Raw genomic sequence first — 25,292 nt, 5'->3', positions numbered from 1 at the left:
GTGCTTATAAAAGAAACACTTAACAGTGTCTTCTGGATGTCTTCTCTCCATCAGTCTGAAAAAACATTTTATGAAAAAGTAAAAGTGTCTTATGGTTTTATTATTTACATGTGTATGAAAAAAAAAAAAATGTGTTTTTGTCTGAATTGTCTTCCCTTAAATGGTTGTGTAAAACAACACCCATTTCACCTTGTCAAGAACAGCTCTGTTCACAGCGAGCCGTTTCGGTGCATGTCTCTAGAAATGATTAAGGAGCTACTGCTCACCCCGCCCCTCTCTTCTGTTCTTGTGTATTCAGTGGCGCGTTACCATCAAAAAAACAAAACTAATCCACTGAAAGTTTGACATCACAACACTGCTCAGGGAAGATCAAAGCGGCTTGATGATCGAGACTCTTTAGGTTTTTGGGGGATTAAAAACAAAGGAGTGAATGGATTTTATCCACACACTGCTAAGACAGGTTTATTTTGCAACTGATGTCCCCTTTAAGCATCTTCGGGTTTGCTGTTCATAAAGAGATCGAGTTTATGGGGTCAATAAAGTAGACAGGTGCAGGTCACAAGAAAACACATTTGGATTTGAGTTTATTATGGGCTCGTTCCTATCTGCTGTTTTTTCTAGTAAGATCTGGCAACACAAATGAGTCGATATGTGCCATTAACAGCTAGTTGTTCAGTTTGATTCTGAGTGTAATTGCTGTAAACGTTAATACCACTACCTGCATTTTTCAATCAGCTGATATAGTTGTCAATCTGACTAAAAGTGAACTGACAACTGAATTTATCTGCAGTGTGTACGTGGCCATATACACAGAAATTAAACACTAAAACATTCAGCACAGCACAAATCACCCATGTAGTGCGCTCACCTGCTTCGGGACCCAAAATCATCCTTTTTGCTTTTGGCTTCTTTCTCCTGTCCTGCTGAGGACTGTCCTGCAAACACACGAGAACCCACCTGAGCTCTTCATGTTGAGCTCCAAGACAAAACTACAGTGTTAGCACATAATGAGAAGTGTAAACGAGACACTACTACTCTGTCCCTGTCTGACGCAGGGCTTCTTTGGTGTGTGTTTGGGGGAGGATTCTGCAAAGAGAGAAGCATGGACGTCTCTATGAGGAGATTCCTGCAGAACTAAATCGTACTTTAAAGAGTGCGATGAGCGCAGCTACCTAAAGATTTGGCCAGCAGGCAGTCTTTCTTGATGTGAGTGCTGGAGCCGCACAGATAACAGCACTTCTCCTCTCTCTGCCGCCACCGTCCAGCGTCACCGTTCATCCCTCTGCCATCAGGTCTGTTCACATCACGTCCATCAGTGTCACGTCTCTGTCTGGAAACAAATGAATCAACAACGACCGAAATCAGACTATAAGCATCCAATGTCTGATTTATTAAGGTTTTATTTTCATCTTAACGTGCAAATGTGCACTACATTTAAAAATTTGGGGTCATAGTTGATTTCTATGTGAATATATGTGGACATATAATTTATTTCTGTGATGCGCAGCTGTATTTTCAGCATCATTACTCTAGTCTTCAGTGTCACATGATCTTCAGAAATCATTCTAATATGAGTGATTTGCTCCTCGAGAAACATTTCTGATTATTATCAATGTTGAAAACAGGTGTGCTTGCTTCATATTTTTGTAAAAACTGATTTGAAAACTGATGAGAACAGCATTTATTTGAATCATTTCAATTTTTTAAATTTCTTTACTCTCACTTTTGATCATCTGAATGCGTCCCTTCTGAATAAAAGTATTCATTTCTATAATAAAAATCTTCCTGATCCCAAACTTTTAAACAGCAGTGCATGTTCTTTATGGATTATTATAGCAGGAAATGCAGAAACATGTATTTTGCACATGTAAATACAGTAACTTCACCTTCTATAAAGGTAAAAAAGATCTTCTACAACAGATCTTGTGCTGAATTACCTCTTCCGCATCGGACAGTCTTTCAAAAAATGCCCAATCTTCCCACAAATCCGGCAGCAGCGGTCATTGGGTGCTAGCTTGCCCTCTGTCAGCACCTCTGGGTCAAAAAAAATACTCCTGCAAAACACAAGACAGACATTAAGTACAATGACTTGTGAGCTGGTTTTACAGAATTTTGGTAACATTTTAGTTTAGGGACCAATTCTAACTATTAACAAGTGAATTATTAGCATGCATATTGCTATTATATTGGTTGTTTATTAGCATTTATAAAGCACATATTAATGTCTTATTCTGCATGAGCATATTTTAGATCCAGCGCAATACCTAAAATTAACAACTACCTTACTATCTATGAAGAAGCAGCAAATTAGGAGTTTTATTGAGGCAGAAGTGTGGTTTGGTCCCCAAACTAAAGTGTGACCCAGATGGTCAACATAAAGGACACAAACCATTTTGTTGGGATACTCTGGAGGGAAATCTCTGACGGGGGAGCCGAAAACTCTGCGGGCGTTGATGAAGGCCTTCATGATGAAGCTCGCCACTGCAAACAGCCACACGGAAGAAAACATGCATGCATGCGACTGCATTAGACCACAAGATATCAAGACATGGGTCGTTTTCAAAAAAGCCTGGGATGAGTAACAACAGTCAACAAACTATATATTTATAAATGCACTTCGAACACAAAAAAACTTGCACATGCAGATATTAATCTGAACTGGTTTTAAACAATCAAGTCATTGATGGATAACAGCAGCTAAACACAGGTGTTTCATCTGGAGATAAACTTAAATAAAGCTTTAAAAAACAACACAAAAGCATGCCATACTTCTCCGTGAGAGACCAGCTCCAAGATTGTGACTCAAATCAAAGGGATCTGAAAAGAAACACACAAATTAACAACTACGATCTTGCAAACAACATACAGCGCTGAGGATGTCAGTTTTAAAGTAATGCACTACATTACTCCTACTTTAATTATGCCATAAAATATGTGGCTTTCTGTCTTGCATTTTATCTCTCAAAATGAAGCATGTCATTTGTAAATGTGGATATTAAACGTTAATTCTGTAAATGATTAGATGTGCAAGCCCTAATTTATATAAATGTGTATAAATAAGTAAAATGCAATAAAAAAAAATGTAATATTTTGGAATGCAATACAAATTCTATTGCATACTATAATAATGTCCATTTCTAAAAAGTAACAGCTCTCACCCACTGTAGTGGAGCGGTGACGTAATATTATTCTTGTAAACAGTTTCCAGCATTTCAGTAATAATATTTTTCGTGTTTTAAATGCATGCACATTACTGTGAAGAGCAACAGTTTCCGTACATGGTCAAAAAGGATTTACAAAATGACTTTTAGATCGATCTCTTCTTGCAGACTCAAGAGATGTGGATTCGGACAGCACTTAAATTACCACACGTCCTTGATGTCTGTCACAAAACAGGAAGTAATTCGGCTGAAGTCGGTAAAAAAAAAATCAATAGCAATAAAGAGCAATAAAAAATCACTGACTAGCTAAGTATAAAAAAATAGCGAAGTTACCTTACGTCCCCATAAGAAACAAATACAAAAGGTACATATATTTGTACCAAAAGGTCCATTTTAATACCTTAAAAGTACATATAAGAACCTAATAGGTACAAAAGTGTATCTTTTGAAAAGGTGCCGCCCCAGTCACAGATTTAGTACTTTTTTTTTCTGAGAGCGTAACAGGTTATTGCTGTATATTCATAGGTTCTTTGTCTGATGTTCAGCACTCTTACCCTCGATGGCGAGGGTGTTTGGAGGTCCACTGCTTCTTGAAGGTGGTGAGAGGCTCTTTCCTGCGGATGCAGACGACAGTCTCCTTGAAGTCAAATGTCTCGGTGTAAAACTGCAGCAGCCCAAACCACAGCTGGCCCACCGACTCCTTATTCTTCTTGTACCCCGGCCAGTATTTATGCATGAGAGGATTCAACAACAACCCCAGACTTATTGACTATTAAACCACAAGTTCAAGGCACAGTGGCACACATAAAAAAAAATTTGGAGAAAAAAAAAAGTTTCCACTGGATGCTTTATGACTGTCCTTTTTGAACTAAATTTGACCACAGATGAAACACACTAAATTCCTCAGGCCTTACAGAAATGTGTGTTCAAAGTAAGTTGTATTGACACAGATAAAAACTATGACTCATCCTACTGTTAATAAAAATCACATTTACACTAGTGCACTTACTCCACTCATCAAAACTGTGCTTTTGAAAGTAGTCTATAATTCTCACTAAGGTTGCATTTCTTTATTAAAAAAATACAGTAAAACAGTAATATTTTTAATAATCAGAAATGTTTCTTGAGCAGCAAATCAGCATATTAGACTGATTTCTGAAGATCACGTGACACTGAAAACACTAGAAAACAGCTATTCCTAAATTGTAATAATATTTCACATTATCACTGTTTTATTGTATGTTTTTAATCAAATAAGTCAGCTTCGGTGAGCAAAAGAGACTTGACTAGAAATGCACACTAAAAAATCTAAGACTTTGAGGACTTTTGAAGACTTCTGTAGGGTTGTAAAAGGGTTGGATTAGAAGAGTGCACAAGCAAAGTTATTACACTAGTCTGTTAAAGTATGTAAAATTTATTTGGTGTTTTTGTACAAAAGCATAATTTGGGATAATAAAACTCATATAGGAGCCAAACTCCAGTTCAGATTCACTTTTACACATTATGTTTAAAACATCACACTATAACACTTTAAAATTACAATCAGCTATTCTATTCAAATAATCTCACTCACCAAGTTCTTCAGATCACTAAAGAAATGTACATCCCAGCCATCGACAAGAACTACAGGCTTCTTCTCCCCAACATAAATCTACAAAAAACATACACAAAATCCATTCACACACAGTCCTACCAAAATACAGTAGTTTAGGATGTAATATAGAAGAATACACACAAAATGACTTATAAATAATCATAAATGTTCCATTTATTTACATTTTTACCTTTCATTATTTATGCTGAAATATATCAGGATTATGAAAATATCTATGGATTACTTCACTTCTAAATTATTCTGAATTTTTGGTGTTCACATGTGCTTGTATATTAATGGTTAAAGTACTGCATTAAGTGTTGTAACCTTGTATTTGAATCATTTATTACAAGTAACTGTGATTAAGAAAGTTATAACGGTCCAGAAAGACACCTCTTGGAGAACTGGAATAACAGGCGGGCTTCTTTGTTGAAGGAAGTACAGCACCATTAGGGTGTAGGCATATGAAGACAGACTCCCACGGGACGCATCGCCAATATCACAGACCTGAAAACACAAACATCGCTGTGATGCATCTCACTGAACCCAGTGCAGAAGCTCTTCTCCAAAGGCAGCTTTCTTTCTCACTCTAGCTTCAAGCGCAGCCACTGATGTGTAACATCTCTTCGACATTTAATGAATGTGTCAAACTCACTTTAGCGAACACTTTCATGACGTAGCAGAGGATCTTCAACACCCGAGCGTCGATCGCAGCGTATGATGCCAGTAACTGCGTGTTGTGCAAAAGCCTGAGGAACATCAAATGGGAAAAATCTCGGTTGCTGTTCATTTGAGATTATGTGCACTTACATCAGAAGCTAGTGAGTAATACAAGTTAACTACTTGGACTTAATATGAGTTTAAAGTGAGGTTTAGGGTCAGTACCCTTGTTGTTATACAAAGCACTCACTGTAATATGTAACACTTATCACTGTTTTTCACTTAAATATATATTACATGAAAAATATTTAGTAAATGTACAAAAAAAACAAACAAAAAAAACAGTTATAACTGTATAAAAACCTAAAACAAACATTTCGATGTAGATAAAGACTGTGACCTGAAATTCAGCACATTTACAACAGAAAGACCAGGAGAGTATTACTGATTAACTGTGCAAATAATTGCATCTAACATTAAAATTTGTGATCATAAATACATTTTAACAATAATTCAAGATAATATATACAAGACAATATATTAAATATTTGATATTTTAAATATTTGTTTGACATCATTTCAATATGTAATACAAATGAAACGCCTCTATCCACTGATCCCTATGAAAGCCCGTATACGCCACTGAATAAAAAATAAAAAACTTTTTTTTCTCAGAACTGCATGATATAAACCTCATAATAAAGTCAGAATTGAGAGACAAAGTCACAATTGTGAGAAAAAAGGCAGAATGCAAGTCTTTATCTTACAATTTTGACTTTATATCTCGCAACTGTGACTTTATATCTCGCAATTGTGACTATATCTCGCAATTTACTTTAAATCTCGCAACTGTGACTTTAATATCTCGCAATTGTGACTATATCTCGCAATTGACTTTATTATCTCGCAACTGTGACTTTATATCTCGCAACTGTGACTTTATATCTCGCAATTGTCAGTATATCTCGCAATTTACTTTAAATCTCGCAACTGTGACTTTATATCTCGCAATTTATTTACTTTAAATCTCGCAACTGTGACTTTATATTGCAATTGTGACTATATCTCGCAATTTACTTTAAATCTCGCAACTGTGACTTTATATCTCGCAATTTACTTTAAATCTCGCAACTGTGACTTTATATCTCGCAATGACTTTATATCTCTCAACTGTGACTTTATATCTCGCAACTGTGACTTTATATTGCAATTGTGACTATATCTCGCAATTCTGACTTCATATCTCGCAATTGTGACTTCATATCTCGCAATTGAGTTTATATCTCGCAATTGTGACTATATCTCGCAATTGTGACTTCATATCTCGCAATTGTGACTTCATATCTCGCAATTGTGACTTCATATCTCGCAATTGACTTTATATCTCGCAATTGTGACTTTATAACTCGCAATTGTGACTTTATAACTCGCAATTGTGACTTTATAACTCGCAATTGTGACTTCATATCTCGCAACTGAGTCTATATCTCGCAACTGAGACTTTATATCTCGCAACTGAGACTTTATATCTCGCAACTGAGTCTATATCTCGCAACTGAGTCTATATCTCGCAACTGAGACTTTATATCTCGCAACTGAGACTTTATATCTCGCAACTGAGACTTTATATCTCGCAACTGAGACTTTATATCTCGCAACTGTGACTTTTATATCTCGCAAACTGTGACTTTATATCTCGCACTGTGTTCTCTCGCAATTTATATCTCGCAACTGTGACTATCTCTTTGACTTTATATCTCGCAACTGTGACTTTATATCTCGCAATGACTTTATATCTCGCAATTGACTATATCTCGCAACTGTGACTATCTCTCGCACATTGTGACTTTTATATCTCGCAATTGACTTTTATAACTCGCAATTGTGACTTTATAACTCGCAATTGTGACTTCATATCTCGCAATTGTTACTTCATATCTCGCAACTGAGACTTTATATCTCGCAACTGTGACTTTATAACTCGCAAACTGTGACTTTATATCTCGCAACTGTGACTTTATATCTCGCAACTGTGACTATGGCCTCTCTCGCAATTGACTTTATATCTCGCAACTGTGACCTTTATATCTCGCAATTGACTTTATATCTCGCAATATGCAACTCGCAACTGTGACTTTATATCTCGCAATTGTGACTTCATATCTCGCAATTGTGACTTTATATCTCGCAATTGTGACTTTATATCTCGCAATTGTGACTTTATATCTCGCAATTGTGACTTTATATCTCGCAATTGTGACTTTATAACTTGTAATTCTGAGAAAAAAAGTCCGAATTGTGAAAAAAAGTCAGTCAAAATTGCAGAATTGTTTTTATCTCGCAGTTGTTACTTTATAGCTTGCAATTGTGACATAACTCGCAATCGTGACATTATAACTCGCAACTGTGACTTAACTTGTAATTGTGAGTTTATATAACAAAATTGTGAGAGAAAAAAAGTCAGAATTGCAAGTTTTTATCTTGCAATTCTGTGAAAGAAAGTTAGAATTGTGAGATAAAAAGCCGCATTAACCTTTTTTTTTTCAGTGGCGGACACAGGCTTCCAAAGATCCCAAAACTGAAGCCTCTATAAAATTTATTTTGGGGGATATAAAGAATTTTAACCAGTCCTGCTTTTAATGCTAGTTAGAAGTAACGATCTTAAGATGTCTTTAATGTGATCCTGATCTACATATAAATACTTGATTTGACTTGATTGATGAACACAGACATTCACTTCAAACAAAACAAAATATATCTGAAAGACAAATATATAAAGAATAATATGATATGGTAATATAAAATGACTCTCGTAACTTTACTGAATTAATAAGCATGAAATTAACAAATGTGGTGCATGTTGGGAAAACTTATCTTTAGAGAGCAGAAGTGGGAATAACTAGCATAAAGGAATTTATTTTACATACAAGCACACGGCAAGAGCTAAATTATGAAAATAATGAACAAATCTAAATCACAAAAAGCAATTTATTTACATTTCAAAAATCAAGCTTTAGATGCTGCAGTGGCTATTTAATGACGAGATGTCCGACCAAATTAAAAATCTGTAATAAAAAAAAAAAGAGATTTTATGAGCGCAGGGGTTTGAAGAAATCCAAAAACAAGCAGAGTACTTGTCTTATGACAAAACAATGTTTAAACGTTTGCGATAAGGAAGGGAACTGTCCATCATTTTTGCGGAAAACCACATGATAAATATGTAAAGAGGGCTCTCTTCTTAGGAAAATTAGCTCTATAAAACAACTGCGATACTGTTGTGTCCGGTTTATTCTCTCACCAGTGTATTGTACAAGCTTATATCTCCCTCTAGTCCAGTTTTGGTGTGGTTAAACTTCACAATTGGGACTTTTGCAGTAGTAATAGGTAGGATGTTTCTCAGGCCTAAAATGAATGGATAAATAGACATGGCAGAGGCAGAGAGAGATGGGGTGTAAAACAAAACCACTGATTTATTTGAACAACACACATTTCGAGTGTAAACGGAGGTTGCCTGAAGCATTCAGACAGGCTCTTTGTCATTTCATTAACCATTCAGAAGATTAGAGGTACGGAGAGAGCACACAGTGTAGGAACAATACAGTCTTTTCTTTCATAAAAGTCTCAAAACTCCATAATAATGCTCAATTTCATTCATGAACACTGAAGTGTAGTGTAAACAACAGGCAGTTTCAGAATTACTGTCAAACACTGAGACGGAGAGCTTACTGTGGTGTTTCCGCAGCGCTTTAGCCAAACTCTCGATAACAGCCATGGAGTCCAAACCCTGTGAGAGGAGCCAGAATCACACACGCAATCAATGCAAACACAGGTGCAAACAGGGTCTAAAAGAGCTTAAATAAAGGTTTAACAATCCGTTTATCTGGTTGGGTAAGATTTAGTCACGTTTTTTAAAACTGGTCTTATTTGCTCATCAAAGCTGCATTTATTTGATCAAAAATACAGTAAAAACAGTAACATTGTGAAATATTTTTGCATTTTAAAAAGAACTCTTTTTCTAAGTGAATATTTGTTATTTTGTTATTTGTTTATGTGTTATTTGTTTGTTTTTTAGAATCTTTATTTTAGTCTTCAGAAATCATTCTAATATGCTGATTTGATGCTCAAGAAACATTTCTGATTATTATCAATGCAAAAAACAGTTGTGCTGCTCCATATTTTTGTAACATTTCTGATTATTATCAATGCAAAAAACAGTTGTGCTGCTCCATATTTTTGTGAAAGTTATGGTACATTTTATTTTTCAAGATTCTTTTACCATACTAATATGCAACAATGACTTTAGATAAATTAGATAATTTATTTCAAATTTGGGGTGAAACTTTTTATATTAAAACAAAGAAGCAAGCCCAGCCCAGCCCAGATTTAAAAAGTAATGCAAAAGTAATGTAACGCACTACTTTCCATGTAAAGTAACTAAGAAATGTGATTAGTATGTAATCCATTGTAATGCATTACTTTTAAAATAAACTTTCTTTCCCCAGCACTGGTCATGAAGACCTGGTATAATGTAGAAAATAAGTCACAGTACCTCCGCTGTGTCCTGGCCTTCTAGAGTCATACAGATGTCCAAGTCACTCTGTTTAAAGCCAAACCCATTCTTGGATGAGCCAAACAAAACCAATTTGGCTCCTGTTAAAAAAATACACATTAATGAATAAGCATCTGTATAGTTTTCCCATTACATGTGTGTCAAATCTTCTGACTTCTGATTGGCCTTTTTCAGAATCAGAGAAGAATGTTTACACACACACACAAGGAATTTGTCTCAGTGACAGGAGACTTTAGTGCAGAAAAAGTACAGACATGCATAGGGATAAAGTCAATGGTTTGAGGAAGTTCAACTCCAAAAGACTGAATCTGATGATTTAAAATCATAAGGCTGCACTACAAATAATCCTTATCCATGAGTTTGACTGAATGAGCTGTAAATATTCCTTCATATTCTATTTTAGAAGAATAATAACGCTTGGTATTTCAATGTGACTTGGTATAAGAAGAAGCTCTTTTCAGTCCACTGCATTCTTTTCCTCATGAGTATTTCCTTTATGTTTAACGCATTATAAAAGCAGATTTGATGCCTTGTAATTCACCTTATAATGCATCAAATGATTCATGAATAATTGTAACCACTTATCTTATTCATTGTTACACCTTTAGAAAGTATAAAACACATGACAAACATATATTCCAAATACCATACTGCATTTTAACATTAGTTACGGTTAATTATTAAAAGATATAATGCATTACAACCTGCATTATGAATACCTTTATAATGCATAAAGGCTTTATGTAAAGTGTTGCCAAATAGTTTTTTTTGTACTTACCTGGCACTTGACATCTCAGGAAAGTCTCGAAATCTTGCAAAATATGTTCTCTGACTTTCACCTCCACATCATTGGTGCAAAGTCACCTAAAATGAAGTCAACCATTTTTATGAGTCACTGAAACTATATGCAAACAACAAGTGCAAGCTAAATTTCAACATTTGTTAAAAACAAAATAATAATTAAAAAAGAATCTAAAAGAGGAATACAGCAATGTCAAATTAACACTGATCAATTCAAGTTTATTTGTATAGCACTTTTCACAAAGGGCTGTATGATAATGGAGAAAATGGTTAATCATGATACTTTTTCCCCAAAAATATAATCAAGATTATTAATCTCGATTATTGTCACTTTTTAAATTTCACTAAAATTATTAAGCACAAATTAAGCAAAAGTCAAATTGCATGGTTTGCTTGCATGGTAATCTCCTCGGGACTTTGTGGAGGCTTTTCAGTGACACAAGCTCGCAAAAGAAACATTCAGACATTAAAAAACGAAAAATATTACAAGGCGATTGCACACAAAATCACCATTAGGGCCGAAAAGTGGGTGTGTTTTTCAGCTTAATGGGTGGAAAAGAAGGATTTGTCAGCTTCTTTTGGGACGCGCGAAAGCCTCACAAACAACCGAATTTGATTCGGTTTAAGGGATTTTTAGAAGTTCTTCACAGCGATGCACACAATCCACCCATTGCAAAAACAGTTGTTGAAGTGAAAGCTCGTTTGAGGCCTTGCAGTTAAATGCTGTTTAAGACTTTTTAAAAATAAAAATATACAATAATCCAATACCAAACACTAAAATGATTTTCAGCTTGCTGGAAGTGTGGAAAAAATGAGGAAGTCATGAGCATTACAGCACTGCTTCTCGTGCAGTTAATATTTTCTGATTACCTTAAAAAATAAAAATATACAGCGATTGCACAAATCCACCCATAATAAAATACACGAGCTTCAGTTGTGGAAGTTGGAAATAGCACTTTGCGTCACTATTTTGACCACCCGCGAGACGGCGGGGCTTTACACACCGACCTCCACAAACAAACGACCTGTATCTGAAGACCCTTTAAAAATAAAATATTTAAATGGCACACAAATCAACCATTTTAAATTAGACTGGTTGCAGGCATCATGATCTTTTCCCATGGGGAGAAAAGAAAAAAAAAAGGTACGATTACTTACAGCTTTATTCAAACTGCTTAATCACGCTGGAGATATTAGGCCGAAAAACAGGAAATTTCGATTCCTAAAATTACTGTTGTAACTTGGAAGCACAATAATTATAAATTCCAATACAATGTAATTTCAATGTTATCAGTTGACCTGGTTTAGACATGGTAATGAAAAAATAGAAATCTTTAAAGCATTGAAAATCCGACTCTGATTGGGTATATTAGCCCCCCCTCCGTGAACTAATCATTTAAATATTGTATCCATTTTCATAAAAAGTGTTGCCCCTTTATAATGCTGTTGTTATACCAATGAAGGCCACAATGCATGTTGGCCACAAAGCACAGGATAGAAAATCTTCAATATCTGTTCAAAAGATTTTAAAATGTTCCATATGTGCATAAGTATAAAATGCATTGCTATTTTTCATAAACTTTAAAATAAAGCCCAATTAACGGTTAATTAGTAATACGGTTTTTTCTTATACTTTAATGATATTGACAAATATTTATCAAGTTATCCATTACTTATAAAGTGAGAAAGAAATTATATAACTTATTATTTTCAATCAGTTTTCACCTTGTTGTTTTTTTCCTTTGTGTGGCTGCATTACAACAATTCATACTCGAAATAGCAACCAGGGGGAAAAAGGCATGACTTATTTCGATTGCTGTTGAAAAAAACTGGTTTAATTACGGGTTTTTATGGGGAACACGAAACACAGCAAGGGTCATTGAAAAAATACTGTTGGAAGTTTTTTTTTTCCACCAAGCAGCGTCAAGAAGGTTGGAAACACAAAGCTCTTTTGGCCCAAGGCTCCAAAGCCAACATCAAAGTTAGTTCTAATAATTTAATGCAGTATTCTTTATTATTATTATTCTTATGACGAAAAATTTCTGAAATGCTACTGCAGATTCAAGCTATAACCACCAAACTCAGTCCAGCCTCTTCAGGACTGATCTGACTTAGTGTGCTATATCTTTTGGACTGATCCGAGCCTGCGATTAAAATTAAAAAAAAATCCCATCTCAGCAATGAAAGCCGTAAAACGCTCCAACTGGTCAAAAAATTCAATATGTCTAAACAAATGGGCCTAGCAATCAGACTTACCCAACAATACATGTAACCCATTCAACTCATTCTCGATGATTTCTAAATCTATACTATCTATCTACTATCTTATCTATCATCTGACTGTTTTTATCTATTATCTATCTCGCTAAATGAATATCATCTATCTATCTATCCATCTTGCAAATGCTCACTAAATAGAAAATCTAGTCCACATGTAAATCATGCTAAACAAGTCACTTGCATGTAGAAAACATCTAGCGACCATGCTAAATGATTGCTAGGAACAGGCTAGCGAACTGCCGTAAACTTTAAAAATCATTGCTTGGCGAACATGCTAGTCATGGAAATCATTAGCGAAATGGATTAGAATGCTAATCATGCTAGGAAAACGATAGTCACTGCTAATCATGCCTAGGAAATTGGAAAATAAGTCATAATCATTAGTCACTGGCTACTCAATTGCTAGCGGACATAGTCACTTTTCAGCTAGAAAAATGCTAGCGAAATCCTAGTAAACTTAAAAATCATGCTAGCGACCATGCTAGTCATAAATGCTTTTTGCGGAACATGCTAATCAACCTGCTAATCATAATAAAGCAATGCTAGCTAGGCACTTTGAAATCATTAGTTTTCAGCCTGTAATCTTAGCAACCATGATAGTCACATGTAAATATGCTGAAACATGATTACCGACCATCCTAGTCACTTGTTAAACATGGCTCACTAAAAGTTCATAACACTAGAAATCATGCTAGCAAAATGGCTAAAATCACCTGTAATCATGCTTGCTGGAACATGGTAGTTTTGTCACTTGCTGAAAGCTCATGCTAGGGGAAACAGTAGTTTAACAGCTATATAACTAGCAAACATTCTAAAAGCAACTTGCCACTTACAAAACTTACTTTTAAAATCCCATTTCAAAATTTTTCAAAACTCTATGGGTCCAGGCATACAACTGCTTAACTTTACGGGGCTAGGCTTTTCTCAAGGTTGTCTTACGAAACTTTTTTTTACTAGTTTACTAATGCTACATAATGTCCAATAAAAATAAAGGTTTTCAGGATAAATAAGCAGAGGCCACTTGCTTGAGGTTTAATTTAATTTCATAAATTGAAAGATACATATTTTCCCCAATCATTTCATTTTTCATATTAATTTTTCTTAACAAACAAAAAAAAAAAAATCATAATAATTTATGCAATACTGAATTAAAACATTTCTTTCTAAAGCTACTGTTTTGTAAGGCCTATGCAACTACTGTTCTCATCTACCAAAAATCATGATTTTAAAAATGAATCTTTTGGGGTAGGTTCCAAGTCAAATTTATGTGCAATTCATTTGTCATTAATTCAATTTATTAATCGGTACATCATGTAATTCATTAGATTACAAAACATTATCACCCTAATACAATATTAGGGGGACGCACCGATATGAAATTTTTGGCTGATACCGATAACCAATATTATTTATTTAATTTAATTTTTTTTTGAAAACCGATAAACGATAGTTGGCTGATAAATCTTATCCAAATTTTTATATACTTTTGAGAGCCTGATTACAAAAAAGGTCTCATCATTAAAAGCCACATCCCAAACACTTCAACATAAGCAGCTTAGTTTGAACAGTGTACATTTTAAAAACACAGTTTTTACTCTCCTATTACCAAATTTCATCATAAAAAGTCTTACAAATAAATAAAATAGTGCATAAATAATGCAAAAACAAGTTGTCTCAAGTCAAGTGTTTCTGAAGGACCTAATCATTATTTATCGTTTTTAAGATATCGGACCGATACCGACAACAGAATAATTAAGCATTTATCGGCCGATACCGATATGGTGGCAGATATATCGTGCCAGTCCCTATACAATATAATAAATATAAGCCTACAGACATCCACAATATTCTTCATTCTCGGTTTAGTTCACAAAAATAACAACAACTAAAAAGGAATGCCTGGAAAATCGTGTTTTGCTGAATATATTGACAGAGTACTTACAGTAGCATTGCTCACAGACTTCATTGAGGATCTGGAGGAAGTCTAGGGTCATAAGTGGAAGGGGTTCCAGCTCCACTCTTTTGAAGTCCTCGGGACAGTCCTGTTTCAAATGCCCCGTCTTACAAAGACTGCATATCAGAAAACGGGGGGCTAACGGAGAAAATTAAGGTTAGTCTGTCACTAAATAAGACAGAGAGAAGATGTGCTGGAATGGCTGATGCAGGAAGTTATTAAACGTCGAAATTATGAATAAATGTCAAAAGAAATATTTTCATATTTAATCAACTTTCTCAACAATTGCTCAACAAGAGCAGCTGAATATCTCGCAACAATGACAAACCTTTTACTTTTTACTAATAACACGAGTGGATGGATTCACACAGACTTAGTAGCCATGCATATGAGGTAAAAAAAAGCATTTTACCTTGCCATTACTGAAAAAGCGCTTGCTGAAGACAAACTGAAAGCCTTCAGGAGCCGTCTGAGGAGATTCAGATTTGGTAAGCTCGGCTTTGGGTTTGTTTAGGAGAGACGCTGCTTCCTCTGGATCACCCGCATCAGGACCCCCCCATCATCATCATCTCCCGCTCGAACGGGAAGATCTCATCGCCAGAATGATCACATCCAGATCTGTCCAGCTCTATGTCTTCATCTTCCTCATCTTCACCCTATAAATGTTCATTTGTTATGTGGTCAGAGGGTCACTAATGACAAAAACAGATTCTCCACTATTTTTACAAGACCATTTAAGCTGAAATTACACTGCAAAAGTGTTTTGTGATTATCTTTGTCTTATTTTAACTGGAAAACAACCAATTTCCTTAAAGGGGTCATCAGATGCCCATTTTCCACAAAGTTGATATGATTTCTTTAGGGTCTTAATGAAAAGTCTATAACATACTTTGGTTGAAATTTTCTCAATGGTAGTGTAAAAAACACCCTTTTACAACCCTGTCAAAAACAGCTGTTTTCAGCACACTGTTCTCGTCCATGTTGCTTTAAATGCTAATGAGCTCAGCTGACCCCGCCCCTCTCTTCCGTTGGGTGACAAACAGACTGTAATCTTCAGCAGCGAAACTTGCTAACCAGCACATATTAGGAAAGGCGATTTGCAAAGATTCATAAAAAAACCCTTCTTATAATCACTTCTACTGGAGATGAAGCTGGATCACGAATGATTCGCACGAAAATAGACACATTTAGGCAGATCGGGGATCGGCGCCATTTCCTTCAAAAAACAAAAGTAAACATTAATCCTCTGCATCTTCAGCGGATCAGATGTTGGGAGTAAATGATGACTGCTATGTTTCATTATTACATCCAACAAGAAAACACCTCAGTCACTTAATCGGAGACATTCTTGTCATCCCCTGCACCGGAGTCGACACACAATGGTGGACAGCTCTCAGCTCACTCAGGGCGGGTCTAAGGCAAGACGGCCCTGTCAATCAACTATCGTGGGAGGGGCCTGTGCAGAACTACGTCATTCTGACAGGAATCTCAGAGCAGCCTGAGAAATGGGATTTAAAAAAAAAACCACTGGGTGGAGTTTTTATCGTTATAGGGTGGATGTCTACTAGTGATGCGCGGGGTCGACTCATAACCTGCGGAAACCCGCGGGTCGGGTTGGGGTGGGTAAAGAAATTGGCACTTTATTTGCGAGGCGGGTTGGGGCGGGTCATTAAAAACAAAATAAAATAAAATCCATGCATGTTGTGTGCAATTCCCTATAGCCTATTTTAAATATTTGGAATATATATTTTTATGGCGTTATTTTACTGACAAATGTCAAGAGCACATTATTGTAGCACAAAAGCACATTAATAAAATGCGTGATCGCAAATCTCTCCGCTCGCACGCAAATTTTCTTTGTTCTTGCACAAAACCGGACTACATTATATTCTATGGGTTTAATGCATTTGCAAACAATGTAATAACATGTCACTATCACTATCATATCATAACTGTATATTCACTGTTTAAAAAAGGGTGCCATTAAATGTATAGCTAATATTAGGTGGATTTTCATGGAGAAAAATTCTGAACTGAAAACAACACTGGATTTAAAAATAAATAAATAAACAAATTAATTAATTAAACTCCCAATAAATGTCCAAACAGCGATGCAATTAGAGCATTTATTGTTACATAAATTTATATATAGAAGTACATTAAATTGATTGGTTGATAACTTTTGACAACATTTAATTCAGGTGCGAAAAGAATGATAGCCTACAGCGCATGAGCCCAGAGAGATTTGAGCGTGCACAGGACACAGTTTGAGCGAGAGGAGAGACACGTTTTAAGTGCGCGCACTGTTTTAGGCAAGAGCAACATTTATTTGAGCGTGCCTCTGGTTTTGTGCGTGATCAAGAAAATCCGCGCACGAGCGGAGAGATTTGTGCTCACACATTGTTTTAATGTAATTTCGCGCTACAATAATGCGCTCTCGACATTTGTCAGTAAAATATCACCATATATTTTAACATTTTATTAGGTTCTTTGATAAGGTTACAATACGAAGGTCTACATAGCAACGTAAATTGCGTGATGTCCCCGCGGGTCGGGTCGGGTCAAGAAATTTTACTTTATTTGCTGTGCGGGCCAAATAATTTCCAGAAAAGCAGGACCCGTGGGTTGGAAAAGAATATGACCCGTGCATCACTAATGGCTACACACACTTCCAACACACATTTATGTTCAAACAACAACAAAGTGAATTTCGCATCCGATGACTTTTAAAACAAGACAAATTTACCTAAGCAGCTCACATTCATGAAAAAAAAAAAGATATTTTTTCTTGAATATAATTTTGCTTGACTTTTCTGGACTGTTTTGGGTAAAATCATATTACCACTCAACCAGTTATTTTAATATTATTTATGTACTATTATAGTATTTCTGAATATTTTGAATTGGCTTTTATTTTTATATCATCAGTTTTCATTTTAATTTATTTAAGCTTTAGTAATTGTGCTATGTGCTTTTGTCTTTTTTAAATATTTCTATTTAGTATTATTTTAATTTTAGCTTTAGCTTCAATTTTATTTCAGTTAGTTGGCGAGTTAAGTTTTCATCTAGTATGAAAAAAATATTTTTTTTGTAATTATTTTTTACTTCAGCTTTATTGCAATTAGAGAAAATGATTTTTTATAACATGATTTAGACAATAACAACATTGCACACCCATATTACATTTAAAATCTGTTGACTTAAAGCAATGTTGAATTTTATAGTAATGAATTTGAACAGCCAGATTTTGTTCATCTGAAAAGTGGCTAAACTCACTGCACGAGGAATAAAAAGAAAACCTCAAGAAAACCAAATAATTGGTTTAGGTTTAATTACTTCTGCTATGTGCTTTTGTCTGTTTATTAGTTTTTTGTTTTTTTTTAACGATCAGTGCATTCACGCTCATTGCACACCTCGGTCTCCAGGTCAGACTCGGCGTCCTCCTCCTCGTCCGGCTCCAGCTCAATGACGCAGTCAGAGTCTTCCAGCTCTTCAGCGCTCTGCGGACTGGACCTCACACGAGACCGCTTCAAATCCACTTTCGGGCTTCTCTTCACCGAATCGACATGATTCGCAGCTCTCACAGATCTGCCAGACTGACTGCTTGAACTGAGCTTCCCTGCTGTGCTTTTTGAAGGAGAAGCGAAGTACTTGTAAGTTGTTTTGAGGCAATGCACCAAATACTCAAACATCATCTGACTATTCAACATCCGAGCCACGTTTCCTCTGGACGGCGAACGGATCTGAGAAGAAAACAAAGATGAGTGTTGATCTGATTCATATCTAAACATATAAAGAAATGACTAGATCGCATACCTTCTATTGCAATCCTCTTTTTGGGCCAGTCTTTCAGATCACGCCACAGGTCACCGTTTGTGCGCACGCTAATGACTTTCTCAGGTATTTGAAATTCCAGTGAATAATACCGTAATAGCTCGATCCACAGCTTCCCTAGCAGCACAGAAGGACTGCGGACTTTGAAAACCAGTGGACACTATTGAAGAAAAGACAAATCACAACTCAGGATTTTGTTCAAACTCTTTTTGGCCCGACCTCAAAGTTGCCTTCAAATCAAACGCTGTGACGTACAGATCAGGAATGAGAGGCTCACCTTCCCCTTCTTGACTTTATCTTGGGACGAGTCGCTTGAGGTCTGATCATATACCCAAAGCACATGTCCTTTTTCAACCCCAGTTAAGGAGAAACTCTTCAGTTTACTCAGGGGCAAACCCTAAAACAGAACACAGCATTAGTCTCTGAATCTTACTGTAGGCCGCTTCAAAAATCAAACGTTACCTCACAATAAAAAATAAAAAAAACTTCGTATAAAAACTGGCACAATAAACATCGGGGATAAACTTTCTAAATAATCTTGTTTAAAGATAGATTTCATCCAGAATTGAACATTTGATGTTAAATAACTCATTGCTCAAGGAATCCAAGATATAGGTGACTTTATTTTCTTTTTTTTTCAATAGAACAGTAAAGAAGATTTTTATTTGGCATTTCATAAAACGCACCAGCTTTTGAAAATAAAGAAAATGCATATCAGGCAACACAAAACTTATACTCCTGATGATACATAGAGTTCTTATGAAGTGAAACGATCAGTCTGTGCAAGAAACTGAACATTATTTAAAACATTATTACCTGAATATATACGCAATTATATTATTAAAGCACCCAATAATGACGTGAAACGTGGATGTTTTGTACATCTACAGCATATAAAGTGAATAAACTAGTCTTAACCAACAACGAGAAACCATAAATAATGTGCAGTTTCTTGCACAGACCAATCGTTTCGCTTCACAAGACCTCAATACATAGTCAGGAGCCTGACTTGTGTTCTCTGATATGCTTTTTTTGACTTTCACAGTGACAGTCGCTGCTGACTTGCATTTTATAAATCCCCAAAGAGCACGGTTTCAGCGAATCTTCGATGCCTGAGGGTGTGAATTATCAGCGAATTTCATTTTTGGGTGAACTATCCCTTCAAGTTTTGTCTCTCATTGGTGTAAATCCCATATTGTTGTTTATTACAAGGCTCTCTGAAATACTTGCATGTGATTGGTCAACTGCAGTATTCTGTTAATGATTGTACAGATCATTAAACTATTTAATTTCAGCTTCAAATGCAATTTTCTCACATTCATTCACTGATTCGGTGAGTAGATGTGTAGTAAGTGTGTTAATTACTGCATTGGTCCTAATCACCGTGTCATGGCTGTGTTTTGCTATAATGCCATCTGACTGCACATTATCTCATGTTACCTCTTCATAAGGTTCCAGATGCAATAATCAGGCATTGGTCCTATAAACTTTTATCAACTGTTGCATTAATGTTGAATCACACACCACAGATTCGAGGTATGACGGTAAGACGGGTTCTTTGCATCGCTGCAGGAAGCTGATGACCATGAGGGCAAAGCAGTAGGATGGAAGTCCACCTTCGTCCATCTGGTCCACACAACAGATCTGATTCACACAAACAAATCACATTTCACAAATGTTAAAAAAATAAAGGAACATTAAAGAGACAAATACTATTTTTTTTTTTACCCTACATGCTACCTTCTGAATTAAATAGCACATCAGTCTCAACCTTAGCCCAGTATCTAAAGCATACGACCAGCGGGACGAGTTGTGGCTCCAGATTCGCCAGCTCAGATAAATATGCTGTTGTCAAGCATGCACTTTCATTGCCTGCGCTGACTTTGCAGATCAGACCGCTTTGGAGATAAAAAAATAAGTAAGTAAATAAATAAATACATACATAACATATGTAAGATGTTTTAATGTTTTTGAAATAAATCTCTTATTCTCACCAAAGATGCATTTAATCAAAAATACAGTAAAAACTGAAATATTGTGAAATAGTTTTTACAATTTAAAAGAACTGTTTTCTATGTGAATATATGATCAGATGAATATATGAAGCTGAATTTTCAGCATCATAACATTACATCTTTTATAAGTATAAAGTTCAAAAGATCACTTTTGATCAATTTAATGTATGCTTGCTGAATGAACGTATTAATTTCTTTATAAATATAAAAATACCTTACTGACTCCAAACATTTAAATGGCAATGCATACACACATTTAGAAGCAGGTAACTTCATATATACACTGGAACAATAAGCAAGGAAACGCAGACCTTGATTTCTCTTTGCACACGACTACAGGCATCCTCCGATGGAAGTCTCCCTCCACACTGACAAACAGAGCTGTGGAAATGAAAATAAAACAGTCATTTTATTCTGCATTGGTGGTGCTTTATTGTAAATGCTTATAAAGTATGCTAAAAAGTATACATGTATGATATTACAATCCGCATAGAAAAAAAAAACAAGTATGAGTGTGTCTCTAACTCTATAGCCTGCTCTTTTTCACCACAGCCGATGAAAACACTGAGGAGTTCACTTTCACTGCTTTTCAACTTTCAACTCACCACTTTTAGAGAGATGCTCTTGAGCCACAAGCAGAACATCAGGATGCTGGAACTGATGAGAGATGATGTTTTCTTAATTACAAAACACTTACTGACCAAACTTCACAATTTTTGTAAAACATGAGACCAAACATTCTCAAAAACTGGACAACACTTGGGTGTTTGAGGAAAGGAATCTTATCAAATACATATGCCATAGTTCATGTGTTTGCTATCAAAGTATAAACACAGTGAACTGAGACACCACATGTGAACACATGTCAGTGATAATTAGCCGTCTGTCAAGGGTTTGAGCCGATAGTATCTCACCTTCTGAGAGGCACAGCCTTAATAATTGATACATTACTTATGATGCCTATAATGACTGAAAAGACCAATGCTAGGTGTACGAAATGTAGTTAAACAACTAGTTTAAATTAAGGAAACAATGATGAAATAAAAATTACCCATTTTAAATGTTTATATAAATCTAAAATGTAACCCTGCAGCACAAAAGCAGTCTTAAGTCTCTGGGGTATATTTGTAGCAATAGCCAAAAATACACTGTATGGGTCAAAATTATGGATTTTTCTTTTATTTGCCAAAAATAATTGGGATATTAAGTAAGATCATGTTCCATGAAGATATTTTGTAAATTTCCTACCGTAAATATATAAAAACTTGATTTTTGATTAGTAATATGCATTGCTAAGAATTAATTTGGACAACTTTAAAGATGATTTTCTCAATATTTAGATTTTTTTACACCCTCAGATTCCAGATTTTCAAATAGTTGTATCTCAGACAAATATTGTCCTCCTAACAAACCAAACATCAATGGAGAGATTATTTATTCAGCTTTCAGATAAATCTCAACTGACCCTTATGACTGGTTTATGGTATATAATATTAAAGATCTATTAATAGTGTATTTCCGACAAGCACTTTCTACTCACATGGGATGGAAACTTCACATCAATGTTTACATCAGAGTCTTTGAAGCCAAACTGTGTGCAGGAAGATCCGTATAACCTGAACTGGCAATCTGCAGAGGAGCGTGAACACAAACGCATTGAGGATAAAGGATCCATCGAGCACTGAGTTTACCGCTGAGCTGTCACACACCTGGAAGGACAGGACGAAGGACTTCCTCGACCAGAGCGAGGATGCTTTGCCGTTGTTTCAAATCCTGAGCGTTTAATCCGACCTCAGCGACCACACCTTCCAGTGCTGAGCTGAGCGAAAGACACTGGGCTCTTCCCGGAGGAGGGATGTTCAACAGCAGCGTCAGCTTCTGCAGCTCCTGTGAAGACGAGACGCACTTCAACCCTAAACGACAGGCACTGATGTCTGAGCCTAATCCTCTCGTCACGACTCCTTACCTTGGCTTTCTTCCTGTGGGTCCTTTCTCGGATGTGACCGAGCGCTGGTGACACGTCATCACAGTACACCTTACACCGATCACATCTGAACTTCAGGCTGACGCTTGACTGATAACAACACAAGGAAAGAAACCAAATCAGATTATGTGAAGAAATAAGATCAATGTGCATTACGTTTCAGAAGTGACAGTCACTGAGCGTGGGGACATTTTCAACAAACGTTAATTTTTTGGGGCAAACTATTCCTTACAAACCTCTTTAAGATCCCAGTCAGTGCCTTCTGCTTCCGAGCACAGCTGTAACACGTCCTTTTTAGTGAGACAGCTCTCAATCCGGACGATCCTGCTCTTCTCCCTCCAGCTCTGCACGCTGCCTGACACACACACCAGATGCAGACAGATATAAGCTTCTGTTTTTAACCCCACTCTTTCATTACGAGGCAGGCTATCCGTGTGTTTACCGAGCTTGTCGTGTTTCTGTCCGTCTCGCTGTCGCTCTCTCCAGTTCCTGCGGTCAGCGGGTGAACCCCTCTGGAGTCGGTCCCTGTGAGAAGGGCTCTGTCCGAACGCTCGTCCCTCAGGAGAGCTGTACGCCAGCGAGGCTTTGGCTCTTCTGCTCCCCTCACTTTCAGAGGGTCGACCATGAGCCCGCTTCGTTTTAGGACTGTAGCTGCGCTCACTGTCCCGTCCCAAAGGGCTCCTCCAGCTCTCAGCTTCGTCTGCTTCCTTCTGTCTCCTGTATCGCGGAGAGAACTTCCTGCTTCCCTTATCAGCCATCGTGGATCTGGATGCACGGGTGGGAACCAAGATCAATAAGAAGAAAAATGGAATTTGAAATCTCAGTGTAACTCAGCGAGAAAGCGGTCATTGTGTTTAAGAGGACTCACAAAATAAAATACAGTTTAATGAAATCAGATGCTCGTCTCATACTCATTTTGGGAGGTTGAGCCCAAAAATAGTGTTTGTTTTGCTCTATACCATGTCACACTTTATAACAAAATATGATGCATTTCATCGCAATTTAAAAAGTGAAAAAGTCTGGAATTATGAAAACTGAAGAGACGTGATTCCTGTCTTCTTCTGAGCCAAAATACAACTAGACTGTGTGTTCAACTCTCAAACGATTTTCACTCGTATGAATGATTCTGATGACATCTTATGCATAACCCCGAAGGGACGAATCACTGCCACTGACAGAGGTTTCCTGAAGCGCTTTGGAGACGTCGCCACAGTTCTTTTGGATTTAGTCTCAGTTTCTTCATGAAACCTCAGACTGATGATGATGAAGATGATGCTGATGAGATCAGATCTCTGTGTGCAGCACTGGCTGCTGCTGCTGTCATATAAAAATCTCACCGGATTATTACAAGTCATGGTAAAATGAATGTTTGGAAATGTAAACTGATGATTCCTACAGCAAAAGACAGAAATAACTGGCTTGAAACCATTTTTTGTTGGAGAAAATACTAATGGCCTAAAACTTTTGCACAGTACTGTATATATATATTAGTCGCAAAGAATAGCTGAAGTCCCCACTGCGCACACATTTAGACTGTGACACTGAGAATCATTCCTATGGTGTTGTGTTTCTCCGTGTGTTGTGAACGCATCACGCACTCGAGGAGAACTCGAGCAGCTTCCGGAGGACAAAGAGCAGCTCGCGCCAGCCACGAGTCAAACTAACACCGGCAACAACACGACACTGTCTGTCTCTCTGTCTGTGTGTGTGTGTGCCCAACTCACCCGATCTGATATCGCTCTTGCTTTATAAATGCGAGTGCGACATGCCGCGCGTTAACCAGCAGCCTGCTTCTGACCCAAACTCACTTCCGCCGGCTGCGCTTCTGTCAAACCCCCGCGCGAGCTCATCTGTCTGAAATGAGTAAGAGCATAAATATTAACCATTCGGCTTTCAACTAAGCCTAAATAAAGCGCGAGTTCAATACTTTACTTTTCAAGTGACACATAAGCTCGAAATCAGTGTTAATCTCTCATACGATGCGTAGCTGTTTGCATCTTGCACTTCCGGGTCCCACGTGACGTCAAAATAAACAGTCGTCTCGTGATTTAAAGCGGCAGTGCTTAAATCTCGTAAGAATACCTTTATATTAAACCTCGTTTCTTTTATCTCTAAAATTTATGTCCGATCTGCTGGTCTCCTGACAGGATCGTATTTCGCTGAAACGAGCCGCACACTTGCAGAACCAGGGTTGCCAGATCTGCGTAGATAAACTAACCCAGTGACTGATAAAACTAAATACAATACCAAAATTCAAAGACGTCCCTACCAAACCTAAAATATGTATTTTATTCACAGTTATATCAAATTTATCAGGTAAACCTTAGACTTGGCAACGAAAGACAGAATGGAGGGTTAGGTAAACTGTTACTGTATGGATTCAATAAAGAGAAAATGATAATATTACACTCCAAAAATGACCAAATACTTCCATATGCA

The 25,292-nt window shown here is 36.6% G+C and overlaps 1 protein-coding gene across 1 annotated transcript; it reads right to left on the bottom strand.

Annotated features, from left to right (window-relative positions):
- Positions 1–1,303: 1,303 nt before the first annotated feature.
- Positions 1,304–25,040, bottom strand: LOC109088541 (terminal uridylyltransferase 7-like). Its single transcript, XM_042754554.1, is given in 31 exon segments — positions 1,304–1,330; positions 1,938–2,054; positions 2,390–2,481; positions 2,770–2,817; positions 3,716–3,728; positions 3,730–3,894; positions 4,735–4,812; positions 5,149–5,262; positions 5,411–5,502; positions 8,713–8,817; positions 9,142–9,199; positions 9,965–10,065; positions 10,764–10,835; positions 10,838–10,849; positions 15,009–15,136; positions 15,573–15,676; positions 18,434–18,742; positions 18,744–18,763; positions 18,837–19,014; positions 19,132–19,251; positions 20,379–20,498; positions 20,626–20,752; positions 21,181–21,250; positions 21,475–21,526; positions 22,410–22,498; positions 22,579–22,756; positions 22,836–22,943; positions 23,090–23,208; positions 23,296–23,618; positions 24,578–24,707; positions 24,786–25,040. Coding segments are annotated over 28 exon segments (3,003 nt in total). The 5' UTR covers positions 23,612–23,618; positions 24,578–24,707; positions 24,786–25,040; the 3' UTR covers positions 1,304–1,330; positions 1,938–2,039.
- Positions 25,041–25,292: the final 252 nt, after the last annotated feature.

This window comes from Cyprinus carpio, unplaced genomic scaffold (assembly GCF_018340385.1).
Source record: "Cyprinus carpio isolate SPL01 unplaced genomic scaffold, ASM1834038v1 S000006541, whole genome shotgun sequence".
Lineage (NCBI taxonomy): Eukaryota > Metazoa > Chordata > Actinopteri > Cypriniformes > Cyprinidae > Cyprinus > Cyprinus carpio.
This window is presented reverse-complemented; position numbering and strand designations above follow the sequence as displayed.